Source organism: Varanus komodoensis, unplaced genomic scaffold (genome assembly GCF_004798865.1).
Source record: "Varanus komodoensis strain SLA01 unplaced genomic scaffold, ASM479886v1 scaffold5, whole genome shotgun sequence".
NCBI classification, from domain to species: domain Eukaryota; kingdom Metazoa; phylum Chordata; class Lepidosauria; order Squamata; family Varanidae; genus Varanus; species Varanus komodoensis.
This window is the reverse complement of record NW_025336087.1, coordinates 29215716-29229092: the sequence shown is the minus strand read 5'-3', so window position 1 is coordinate 29229092 and position 13377 is coordinate 29215716. Positions and strand designations below refer to the sequence as shown.

The following is a 13377-nucleotide window of genomic DNA, read 5'->3' as shown; positions in this document are numbered from 1 at the left end:
CTTTTCATGGATTCTCCCTATAGTTAAGGAACTAGTTGCTATTTTTGGGGCAGTTTTGCAGTTTTAGTTCCATTGTGTTTGTAAGCACCTCATACATGAATCATCACAGAACTATCAGCAGGGAAAATGAAAAATAAACTCATACAATCCATAAAACTTACTCTGATAGCATTATCCGAACCATTCGTAATGAGAAGTGGCTCTCCTTGAACAAATGACATGCCTGAAATTGCTGTGGAATGTGCATCTCTCATCTGGCCCAAAAGTTTCTTTTCTTCTAGATCCCACAAGCCAATATGCCCAATAGGACTTCCAGCAGCCATAACTGGATGTCCATCTGTTCACATAAAGAAAAAAAGACCAAAGATAAATACAGATTTAGCATGAGACTGAAACAAATCAGTTTTTTAAAGATCTCACAAACTCAAAGAAGAAAATTAAGAAAGGATAATTTGTAACAGTTGATAGTGGAGATTATATTTGAATGATTTTTATGTTTAAGTTTTGGCTCAAGTTTGGGATCCATTTGATCCTTTAACTTACTTGAACATTTTTCAGTATTATACATTTTCAGTTAATGCTGATACTTACCTGTTCGGAATGATATTGTTGTTATGGGACCCCAGTCTTGTTGAAATTTCATTAGTATTTCATCAAACTTAATATTGTGCACTATGATATGACCAGACACAAGGCCTACTGCAACTACATCTACTGCTGGCGCCTGCAAAAAACATTTATCATGATTAAACAGAAATTACTTTAGATTTTAAGATGGCACAAAATGTTCTTAACAGGGCTCAGTCTAATGTAGATTACATTGTACTATCACAGAATACTTTAGCACAATAAGCTAAGACAATGTTACACTGAGAGTACTGAATGTGATTTACATTAATAGTTGTGCCCCTTTGGATACTACCCACTCAAAACTGTTTCTGGGCACACTCTACTGAAAATAGCAAGAATCAATATCAATATCTGCAAAAGTATGTCAGTTCATTCCAATGAGCCTTTGCTCTTCCATGGAACAAGGAAATCTTGTTATGTTGATCCATGCTTTTCTAACACCAAAGTTTGAATATTTTAATACACCTTTTAAACTAAATTATGATAGAGTAATTGTACACAGAGATAATAAACTGAAGTTGAATGGTGCTTAAACATCCAGCTTGATTTTGGCAAATGTTAAACATTATTGACCTGGTTCACAAGTTATGACAGACCATAGTACAACCCACAAGTTGCACTTCAAGCAGAGCAGACATGCTACCTCTCACATACAGCCAGCTTTTTCCTAGGTTGTTCAGCATCATGTCTGAATATGGAAACTGGGTTGTTTAACACTAAACAGCAGTGGTAAATCCATGAGTTGTTATCAGGTTAACTACTGGGATGTTCTGTCCTTATACAACCCAGTGTTCTGAGTTCACACATCACACGCCGCAACCTGAAAATAGGCTGATTATAGGTTGTTGATTAAAAGCAGAATTGGCTTCTGTGCTGCAAGCAGCATGCTTGGTGTTCCTTCAGAGCTTATGGCTGTTTAACCTATGGAATATCATTATGTGAGAACTGATTCTCTATTTAAAATAGGAGCATGGAAACAAATTTTATCTTGGCAAATCACTTAAGTGCTAGGCAAGAGATACCAACATAGAAACAGGAAAAAAAGGAGGGCAGAAACTTGAGGTGCCACAATGTGTTTGGTCTTTCATTGTGGAAGAAAGACAAATGAGTACATTTTGCACATTTTTGTGCCAGCGATTTTATTTTATTCATCACATTTATTGGCTGCCTCTTTTCCTGCAAAAAACCAAGACAACTTACACAATGCTCCTCTCTACTTTATCCTCACAACAACCCTGTGAAGTAGATAAGGCTGAGGGTCAAGTAACTGGTCCAAAATCAACCAGTGAGGTTTGTAGCTGAGGAGAATCTAGAACCAGGACCTTCCAACAAGCAGTCTAACCTCTAAGCCATACTGGCTAGGTTATTTCTTTTATCTAAGTTAGGATTATATCCTTCCATCTGTAGTGAGGAAAAAAGTACTTGTTGGATAGCTGTCTTGCAAACACTGCCTCAGAGATAATGATGCTCTCTGTCAGTAGCCTGATAAGACATAAATAAATTCTAGACAGGTAACTAAAGGAAAGACTTAGCAGTATGGCTCGAACCTTTCTGGCTTAACCAAAAATATTCATAAAGTATTCTCAAAAAATGTCAAGAAAAAAGGTATTTGTTGCTATGTTTTCATTTTTAAAAGCCCCAACAAGTCACACTTACCTGTTGAAGTACCGTCACTCCTGCACCCCATCCTGGAAATGTATATAAAAGTTTGCTGGGGGGTAAGCAAGAGAAAAGTTACGTAAGTTTAATGTCATGAAAAAAATTACACCAAGAAAATTAGGCAAAACACAGCATACCAAGAAGAAATCTGTAAGCCCCTAGTAATGCAATCAACTCTGCACTGGATAATCAATTAGCTATTAACCCCCCCCCCCCTCCGCTGTTAAAATTAAGCCCTCTTAACATCAGCTGCCAAAATTTGGGCACTGAGATACAACCGAAATGTGATCACTCAAGTCTTCGTAGTGTGGCTGACCTTCTGCCTCTGTGGTGTGTCTGATGTCACTCTACCTGTTGGGGTCTATGGATAGTAAACCCCCTTAGATCAACTGGTGATCTTTTTGTTCAGGTATCCCTTGGCATCTGTTCTCACCCCTTTTACATTTCTAACACTCTAATGTTAGAGAAAATGTTATGCTTCTTGCAAGCAACACCACTTTTTGCCCTAGCTATGCTAAAAAAGTAACAAATTAAGAACTAAATTCTGAAACTCCTGTTACTAGACAGCCCTGTCCATTTAGATAAGCAGGATATAAACTAAAAAGCAACCAAAAACTCCACCAAGAGAAGCTTTAAATCAGGCTTTTAGATTTAAGCTCTTTTCTTGACTTAGAAAAAGGCTTAAGAAAAAGCATGTTTTGAACTAGAGATTCATTACATTTGCTTCCACAAGCATATTAGTTGCTGTACGAGCCAATCGAGCAAAACAATTTCAGTTGAAGAATCAATAGTAAACAATCTATTTAAGAACTTTAATCAGCCTGTTAGTGTATAACCAGTTAAGAATACTGCAGTCATATAATTATATTTTTATTGTTTTAAGATACCTTCTTGTTATATATCCTCAGTGTAAGTTTTCTTTATATGTCAGAATTAAGCAATGCTTATTAACTGTTTTTACCCCCAAACGTATCCACACTATTTGCTACATTCAAGACCACATTTTAAAACTGTGAGAATAAATAACTGATAACCACGTCAGATGTGGATTTAAATCTCAAGGAAAGTAAGTTCTTACTTGGATTTTATGTTCCATAACTGTAGAGTTCCTTGTTCACTACCAAGAAGAATTTTATTCAAATAGGTACTTGGATGCATAATTGCAGAAACAGCAAACACAGATGTATCAAAGTTTAGCTGCAAATATTCTTCTGTGGAACAAAGAATAGTATTAGTACTCTGCAGAAAGAAGAATGGCCACTACACATACATGTAAAACATTTGCTTCTCACAACAGTTATATTAAAAAAGGGTCAAGTCTCACCTTCTGACTGTATATCCCAAATAATAAGAATATTATCATTATCCACAGAGATCACATGTTCCCCAAATGGCAGCACAAGATGAATATCTGCCCTGTGACCTTTATAAGTGTGAACCACCTACAATTCAAAATACTTTGGTTATTGCATTAGTAAAATGAAATCATATTGTAGTTCACATAATATAAACCATTATTATGGCCTGTAACACACCTTAATTGTATGAATTTCAGCACAAGACCTGACCCTCCTCCCCTCTTCCCAGATATACACCACCAAAATAATGTGGCTACTAAGACAGAATTTCATATATTTTGAGCTTCAGAACTCCTACATTTCTTCATCTTTCCACTGCCACTAATCCAATGCAGCACTAATTTTCTGTTCCACAGTAAAACATGCACATCACACTGTATGCAAATGTTTGTGGACTAGAATATTAATCCCACACTGACATTACAAAAGAGAATAGAACAGGTCACTTCTGGCCCTCTTAAAGTTCACACACAAGAAATATTCCTATAGAACAAAACACCTTTTCTCCAAATAGGCTGGGCTAATGCAATAACTATTGGGGCCTTCACTAATACAAACCATTAGGTCATGGTCTTCCACTAGAAGGTATTCAACCCATCCATGTATCTTAGCTAGTAGAGGGAAAGAGCTTTACCTGTTGCAGGACTTTCTCTTTCTCTGGAACACTAAGTTCCCTCCCTCAGTCAGGGGAACCATGCCACCCCAAGCAACCTACCCTATAGTCTAGGAACCACTGTACTAAAGAATCAACCAATGAAAAGTTCCAGCAGTATGAATGGTTTTCTCATGTACATAGTACAAAGTTGTTCTCCAGAAACATCAATTAAAAGACATCTGAACCATTAACTACACTTAACTCTATGTGTTCCCGAGTTCTAAAACGTGAAACTGTAGTATCACAAATAGGACATACACGGAAGTCACATCTACTCTCCTACTTGGATGAGGGTAGTCTTGCCATGGTTATTCATGCACTGGTAACCTCCACACTGGACTACTGTAATGTACTATATGATGGACTTCCCTTGAAGAGAGCCCAAACCTGCCAAATGATCCAGAACAGGACTGGTCCTTATGAACACATTACACCGATCCTTTGTCCATTGCACTAGCTGCCTGTTCCAGTCTGGGCCGAAGTCAAGGTTTGACTATGGCATATAAAGCCCTAAATGGCTTGGGACCACAGTGTCTTAGGGAATACATATTCATATATTCCTGCCCACTGCTTAAAATCATCAACTGAGGTTCTCCTCTGGGTTCCTCTTCCCAGGAAAGTTAATGGGGTGGCTGCAAGCAGGCAGCAGCCTTTCTGTGGCTGTACCTCAACTATACAATGCTTTACCTCATGAGATTCACCAAGTGCCTACTTTGCTAAGTTGTCAGCTTTTAGCAAAAACCTTCCTTTTTCAGCATGCCTATGGGATACTTAGACCACTCTGACTAATTGCAGATTTGAAATATATTATAGTTTTATTTAATTATTTTGTGATTTTATGTTGTTCTATTTTATTATATTTTAAATTGCATTGCTTTTATCTAATATTATTGGCATTTATTATTGTAATGGCCACTCAGAGAGTGTGATGCTAGTGGGCAGCTCTCAAATAAATTTAATAATGATGATAATGATGAATGAATGAAAGGCTCTCCCATTGATATATATGACTGGAGTGGGCAGAAATCTAACAAAAACCTGCTCAGACACAATTTTACCAGTTCAGTATTTATATCTGACTTCAATGGAATTTATTTCCATATATATGTATGTAAGATTGAGGTTAATTGTTCAGACACATTATTAAGTCTATGTAGTGTTTGGATCCCATTAACACCCACATCTTGACTACAAATGGCTTAAATGTTTTCAGGATTAGAAGCAAATCTTTGCATACTGTTTAATGATGATACAAACCTCTTTGTTATGAGCAAAAGCATTGAGAAGACTACCACATGATGCAAAAACCAACATTTTGTCAGCTGCCAAACATGTAATATCCTGTGGCAAAGCATTGCCTAAAAGAGAAAGAACAGGGGAAGAAAACAGTAAGCTTTTTATTTTTAGGTGAATGGAATAGAGCGGTCACCTTCTGATGTACCTATATTTTTTTCAGTATTACATACAATTTTCCTCAATATAACAGTCCATAAACTGTTACTAGACAATATCTTTCGCAGCACTCTTAGAATTGAAATAGACAAACTTCAGTAAGAATAACTGCAAGAATCACTCATTTGTATCTTGCATCCAATTCTGTAGAACAGCACAACCCTATTCATGTTTACTTGGAAGTATGTCCCTCTGTGTTCAATCCTTAATCGGTATGTTGAGGATTGCAATTATATCCATGAAAGTAAGTTCAAAACTGCAGAAAATATGGGTCTTACTGCCCAGACACCAGAATTCATGTTTACATGAGCAAAGTAACTTCGCACTATTGTCAAGATGCTCACTTCTCCAGACAGATACACTCTTAAAAAATTGCACAACTGTTTGACTACTTGACACTGGGAATGTTCTGGCTGAGGTTAATATCTGATCAATTCACACTTCCTTGGTCATTGCTACCACCTCACCCTCTCCAAGATGAATTGTTTTTTGTGAACTGACCAATTAAACAAGTGATACATTTACAGTACTAATATACTTGATGGTAATCTTAACATCTATGATTTGTGCTACTATAGTGGCAATATAGGAAAAGTGTAATGTACTGTTCCATTCTAGTTTTATTTGCTGCAAAGCTGAATATAGTGGCTATGTGATAGGAATTATTTCTCTAAACTATATTTAGAAAGAATATGACAAATTCTTGAAAGGGGAAGCTATAAAAGCTTAGGGATGACATTGTTTTTAAACTTTAAATCTCTCTCCTACTGTAGGCCACATCTTTAAAAAGGAACAAACTGATTGGTATTATAGTAAAATAATGTATATTCACTGAAACAAGTATTCTTTTCAGCTATAAGATTGAATAGTTGAATTATATTCTTTTTCCTTTTGTTATAAAGCATAATTGTCCTCTTTGTAGTAAAGTTTTTATTTCACTAGGGTGGAGAGCAAATGTGATGCAGTGGTTAGAGTGTTGGACTGGGATTTAAGAGATCCAGGTTCTAATCTCCATAGTGCCATGAAGCTAACTGCAAAATTTGGCTCAGACACTGACTCCAATTCAACCTACCTGTCAGGGCTGTTGTGAGGATCAAATAGAAAAAGAGGAGGGGGGAGGAATGGGATCCTTAAAGGAAAGATAGGATGTAAGCATAGAAAATAAATTAACAAACAATTCACACTATTTATAATGACCTTTTGTACAAAAATGATTTTGGCTGCAATTATTTGTGCAAAGAAATAAAGCAAATAAAAATTACACATGACTGGATACTTACTAACAGCAACTATGCCTAGCTTCTTCACCTGCAATAAAAAAACAGATTTTACTAGACAGCTTCTTAAAAATATTTATTTATGTATTTGATTTATATCTCACCTGTCCATCAAGAAAATGGTGGTTAAAGCTCCGAACAAACTTTTTAAAAAATTAAAATCATAGTTTAAAACAGAAACGAGACCATCTCCTAAAAACATACATATAACACACCAAAAATCAGTATTAGCATAGTAACATTTTGAAATACAGGGTTCCTTCCATAGAATTCTACCATGTGTGACTTCTAATCATCCTGAAAGTAGGTGGAGGTGACATCTCAAGCAATTTCCTCCTCTTTGTTTTATTTCAAGGAAGTGGGGAATTTTCAGAAGTGATAGTACTTTTCCATATTTGTTTTTCTGATTCACTGAGTTTGGCAAGTATTGTATAAAAGGGATTACAGCTACAGGGCTGGATTACATTTTTTAGCCAGTTCACACAGGAATGTTAATCCACTACAGCAACAGATCCCTAATAGTATAAAAGAGGTATTACAAATTACTATCACTTCCTACATCCATTTAAAGAATATTTTTTTCAATTAGACAATTTGTTCACCAAAAACAGGAGTGGGCAGCAGGATTACACCTGCTGATCACACACCAATGCACTAGCTAACTCTGCCATACATTTGCATGAGGAGGCCTTAGGCTCGTACAACCACAACCAATTCATAAGAGTGCTGCAGACGGAACTGCTACACTGGGTTGAACTGGCACAAAGAAGACATGCTAGAAAAAAATATTCATTTTACAAATGCTTAAATCCTTTGTATCCATGGGTATTGTTACTTGACCATCCAGAATCCACAGAATGGGAGGGGAAGTCCACGAATGCTCATGGAACCCCCAGTTGTGCAACTGGCAATCTTGCCCAGCCCTCATTCCTGGTGACCAACCTTCTTCCCCAAACACTGCTGCTGGTGCCAGCACATTCAGAAAAGGGGTGCAGTTAGTGGGAGTGATGGCCACCACTCCCGATGGCCAACCTTCTTCCCCACTGGTGGCTGCTGGGGCAGTAGTAGGCACAGAAGAATGGCACAGTTTCCACAGCATGTGAAGCCCATTTCCTGGCAAGCGCCCCATGAACCCTGGGTGTGCTCACCAGGAACTCTGGGCTGCTGCAAAGTAGACTGGTATTCAGGAATCAGAAAAACTGACCAACTTTCCATATATCGTTAGTCACAATATAAATGTTTCAGCACAAACACCAACATAGGTAGAAGATGTTCTTTGAATGAAACTGGATTGTGCTGTAGAACAGATTTTATGATTACCATCAATATTGGGGTTCCATGTGTCATGACATGAAAACATTTGCAGTTCAAGTCCCAGAAGTTCTGCAAAGGATATAGATAAGATACTCTTGTACAATACGCAAGCATTTATGTCACTGAAATCCAAATGATGCCTCCAGTAAGAATGAGATAGACAAGTATTATGCTCTATCTCCCTCTACTAATTCTTCATTACTTAGCTGAATGTTACTTTACCAACTCAAAGTCCATCAAGACTACCAAGACTTACTCTCCATTAATTTGTGTAATCCTTTGTCAATTCTTTTTTTTAATACTGGCATGCTCTGAACAAGCACAACAAAAGAATGAAATTACTTGGCTCATAAAGGGAACAGAATATATTAGGCATAATGGCTCTTGGAGCCTAACTAATGCTCCACCAGCACTGTGCTTGTGGAACACTCCCAACAGAAGGAGCCAGGAGCCAGTTTTTGCCAATTTTCCATTCAGCCTCTTGCAAATCCAAAAATAAGTTCCAAAGGGTTGATGTACCCCCTGGAACAGTGCAAGGGGAGGCACAAGGAGTGGCAGATGGGAGGGAAATCAAGATCCACTTTCTCCTTCTATTCCTCCCATGAATGAGTGGAGTCTCATTTCCCAAAAGAAAGGAGAACTTCTGTTTGGAGGATGGTAGTGAGAAGCCAAGCCATTTATCCTACAAATCTCTCTGATCCGATGATTTACATTCAAGCTGGAGCATTTGCTTCTGTGTTAAAATTACCTAGGTTAAAGTCCATCACTATTTGCTGTAGAAACAAATTCCTAAACTTGATGTTACATGGGGTGAATTACTTTGCCTGTCTTGAACCTCTTAATAATCAATTTCATTAGGTGACAGCAACCCCTAGTATTATAATTCTCTTACCACACTACTCAAATTTTAGGAGTATCTATCATTTTTATTTATACATATGTATCACATCAACACACAGCTGTCCTTTCTCTAAATTTAAAGACCCCAAATGCTATGTTTCCTTGTAGGAAAGTCATCCAAACACCTGAAAGCTGTGATGCAGGGAAGAAAATGTTTCAGTGCTTCATTTTTCCATAGAAAGATTGATGAGTTCACTGGTAAAAATGAATGGACACCAATTGCCAGTGCAATTGCAACAGGCAAGCCTGTTAGTTTCAGACTTGCAATTAATGCTTTCCAGGTGACTATCCTTTTCAACTTTTTGAGAAAGCATACATGTCATTGGCTGAAAAGGGAGTTCCACCACCTGAAGTATCCTTATTGGAATGCTAAAACCCTCTGCCACCATCACTTCTCCATCAGCAGCAACAGCATAAAAGTAGTGTTGGTGCAGACTGAGGGAGGCCTGACATTTGCAGGCTCCAAAGCTCACTCTTTCACCAGCATGCTCCCAGAACAGAAAAAACCTCTCCAGCCCTTAAGCTGCTGTACGTTATTTTCCTCATATGAACCAATGGGAAGGGTACTTATGAAAAATCCCAAAACTATCAAGGAAGCCACCAATAAAAACAAAACATACACAATGAAACGATGATATTGGAAATGCCGGCTTCTATAACACAGACACAACTCCTCTCATACTTCTCTGCTTGCATCTTATGCTTTTTGTACATTGTCTTGCAAGGCTGCCCCAATTTTGTCCCCCTTGCTATTTAACATCTACACAAAACCACTGGGAGAGGTCATTAGGAGGTGTGGGCTGCGGAATCATCAGTATGCTGATGATACCCAGCTCTACCTCTCTTTTTCAACCAATCCAGGTGATGCAGTGGCTGTACTGAACCAGTGCCTGGCCGAAGTAATGGGCTGGATGAGGGCCAATAAACTGAAGCTCAATCCAGACAAGATGGAGGTCCTGTTGGTGGGTGGTTCGGGCTCTGGGGTGGGAGACCTGGACCTTGTCCTGAATGGGGTAGCACTCCCTCTGAAGGACAGGGTCTGCAGCTTGGGAGTGCTCCTCAACCCAGAGCTGACTTTGGAAGCTCAAGTGTCGGCGGTGGTGAGGAGCGCTTTCCATCAGCTTTGGTTGATCCATCAGCTGCATCCCTACCTGGAGGATGACTGCCTGGCGACAGTGATGCAGGCATTGGTTACTTCCCAATTAGACTTCTGTAACGCGCTCTACGTGGGGCTGCCCCTGAAGACGGTCCGGATACTTCAGATGGTGCAAAATACAGCAGCCAGGCTGCTGACGAGGACTGGGTGTTGTTCTCACATAACCCCAGTCCTTCGTCAGCTTCACTGGCTCCCCATTGAAGTTTGGGCCCAATTCAAGGTGCTGGTGATTACCTATAAAGCCCTAAACGGCTTGGGACTTAGGTATCTGAAGGAGTGCCTGCATCCATACTTGCCCTCCCGCCCTCTAAAATCGGCGGCAGAGGCCCTTCTTTGGGAACCTTCTGTGAAAGGTATTAGGAGGGTGAGTACCCAGAGGATGAGCCTTCTCTGTGGTGGCGCCCCAATTGTGGAATGTGCTCCCCAGAGAGATCCACCTGGTGCTGTCGTTATTTGTTTTTTGGCACCAGGCCAAGACCTTTTTATTTAAATGTTATTTTAATTAATTGTTAAATTATTTATTGGTTTTATTTATTGCCTGGATGTGTCCACTTTTATATTTTTGTATATTGTTATTTATTTGTTGGAAGCCGCCCCGAGGCTTATGTGAATGGGGCGGCATACAAGTATCCCAGACATACAGACAGACAGACAGACAGACAAAATGTGCCCTCAAAAGGCAACCTAGAAACAATTAAACGACAGGCTGAGTAAGCAGGATATTCAGTCACCATAAATTTGCAGATGCGTATTTGTCCTCGCAGGAAGGAAAAGAAGCTGCGACCGCGCAAGCTTCAGCGAGGGCGAGCGCCCCTTCCTTGCGGTTCTCCAGCCCCTCGCCTCTTTTCCCGACAGCCGCTTGGGGAGAAAGAACGCGAGGGATTCCCGCGCTGCGGTCGCTTGTCGGGAGGGGCCAGCCGGCTGGGCGAGTCAGGAGCGACGCGGACTCACGTTGTAAGTGTGGAAGCTCCTCCCTGCGGCGGTGACCAGGTAGAACTCCCGGTGACGGCGGTGGTAGCGCAGCACGTGCGCCAAGTGATTGGAGTAGAGCCCGAGCGCGCGGAAACCCGAGAAGAGCGCGCTACTCCTGCCCGGGCCAGGGGCGCCCGGGCTGGCTTCGGCCGCCAGCGACATCGCTTCCTTTTCCCCTGAGCCCGCCACGCGCCGCAGCCACTCGCACCAAGCCGGCGAGCCGAGGACTTGAGAGGCTTCCGGAAATCTCCCCTACTTCCGTCACGCTGCCAGCCACACCGGTGCCCCTTTAAAAGTGGTCCGCTCCGTTACACTCACAGGGTGGAGGGTTTCTTTGGTTCCGCGTGTCGTGGTCGGTCTGCAGAAGGCACAGGTTTTGCTACTGCTGATCTTTGCTGGGCAGGATACTATGTAGTCTTGTTTTATATATGTATATACACGCATGCCTATATGTTATTAATAAAGACATTGCTGTTATTTTGTGTAATCACTGAGCTTTTTCATTCACATAAGGTTGCAGTCGGTATTCTATTGACAAGTAGGTAAATAGGTACTGCAAATGCATATTCGGGTTTTTACTATTGCTTTGTTAACCTTTAGCTACTAGTTCTCAGGGTGGGGCACTGTTATAAAACAGAAAGCTGGCATTAGAAGAAACCCAAACAATTTTTTAAAACACAGGACAGCAGAAGAAGAGAATTTCGAAGCAGGAAATAATAAAGACACAAAACAAAGGCTGGTCTAGATAGAAAAAAAATACAATTTATTGGAAAAAAAGTCCTACCATTCCCAGCATTCCTGTGGTTGGCATGGCTGGCTAGGTGAATGCTGGGATGTGTCATATTGTGTCTTAAAATGGCCTTTGCCTGATGAGAACAGGAGAAGTTTGGTGCCAGGTGGACCTCTCTGGGGGAGGATTTTCTGCATGTGTTGGGAGGGACACCTCTAATAAACAGGCCCACTGAAACATCATTATTTGTCACACCTCAGTGTCGGGAAATCTAGAACCTCAGAACCAGGAGAATGTATGTTTGGATTCACAGAAGACGCTGCATTCAGTTTCAGAGGTTTATTAGCAGGATACCCCAGGAATCCCTCTCTGGCCGAGAAAAACCAACAGTGCTGTCTGGTAGCCAGTATACTGAACTGACTACGAGCTTCCAGAGTGTGGACAGAGTTTTAATAAGTTGTGGGTCACGTACACAGTTTCAAGGTAATGATGAGATTCTGAATGGGTGAGAAGGTGAGGAAAATGGGGAATAATACAGAAACATCAAGAAATCATTATAGGCATCAGGAAAAACATCATGATGTATCAAAGGCTTGAGGAACATATAACAAATAAAACCATCAGGAGTTACAGAAATCTAACAGGCTTAAAATGCTGTGGTTTTTGCAATCAGATACTGAATTCCTTAAGAAAAAGCTACATATTTTTACATTGGAAAGAAAGCTTAGCTGCCCTGATCGGCTTGCAACATTGTTTTAATGCTGTTTCAGCTAGGAGCTTCCTGAGAGTGGGCAAATTGTTTGCATGCTTGGGGCTGTTTTTCCTTTTCCTGGAGAAGGAATTAGAAAGGTAAAACCCTGCAGATGGGGAGGGGGAGAGGACAGGGAAGGCTCTCCATATTTTAACCTATAAAACTTGAGTTGCTCTGCAAGAAAATGGAGCCCCCGGGGTTACCTGCCTTTCCCAGCTGTGTGGAGCTGGGCTAAAAGTTCTAGTACCTTTGAGAAGAGAGGAGTAAGGGCACTGCTGCCAGATTTTATATTAAAGGACACGCAAAAGCATATCTTTTTATTTGAGGATTTATTTGGGCTTTCCCAGCATCAGCATACAGGGGCACTTCGTAGCGTGATTTCTAAAGATCATCTCAGGGCTCCAGTAGAAACATAAAGGAAGGCATGTACAATATTACAAAAACATTAGCATAGAATTACAAGTAAACATATGCAAGATAAGTAGTTGATTTTAAAGTATGAAATGCAGGTGTGTTTGGCCCT

General features: G+C 40.2%; 1 protein-coding gene across 2 annotated transcripts in view; it reads right to left on the bottom strand.

Annotated features, from left to right (window-relative positions):
- The window catches only part of WDR36 (WD repeat domain 36), a 53888-nt gene extending 42310 nt beyond the window's left edge, over positions 1 to 11578 (bottom strand). For both annotated transcript variants that reach the window (XR_006416275.1, XM_044446205.1), the window contains exons 1-8: positions 11353 to 11578; positions 7035 to 7062; positions 5560 to 5660; positions 3614 to 3731; positions 3368 to 3500; positions 2287 to 2341; positions 592 to 724; positions 162 to 337 (exon numbers count right to left, since the gene is read on the bottom strand). Coding sequence is in view for 1 of the 2 variants with exons in the window: in XM_044446205.1 (XP_044302140.1) it covers positions 162 to 337; positions 592 to 724; positions 2287 to 2341; positions 3368 to 3500; positions 3614 to 3731; positions 5560 to 5660; positions 7035 to 7062; positions 11353 to 11535 (927 nt within the window). In the remaining variant the exon portion in view is untranslated. The remainder of the gene's footprint in view (positions 1 to 161; positions 338 to 591; positions 725 to 2286; positions 2342 to 3367; positions 3501 to 3613; positions 3732 to 5559; positions 5661 to 7034; positions 7063 to 11352) is intronic.
- Between the last annotated feature and the right edge of the window lie 1799 nt (positions 11579 to 13377).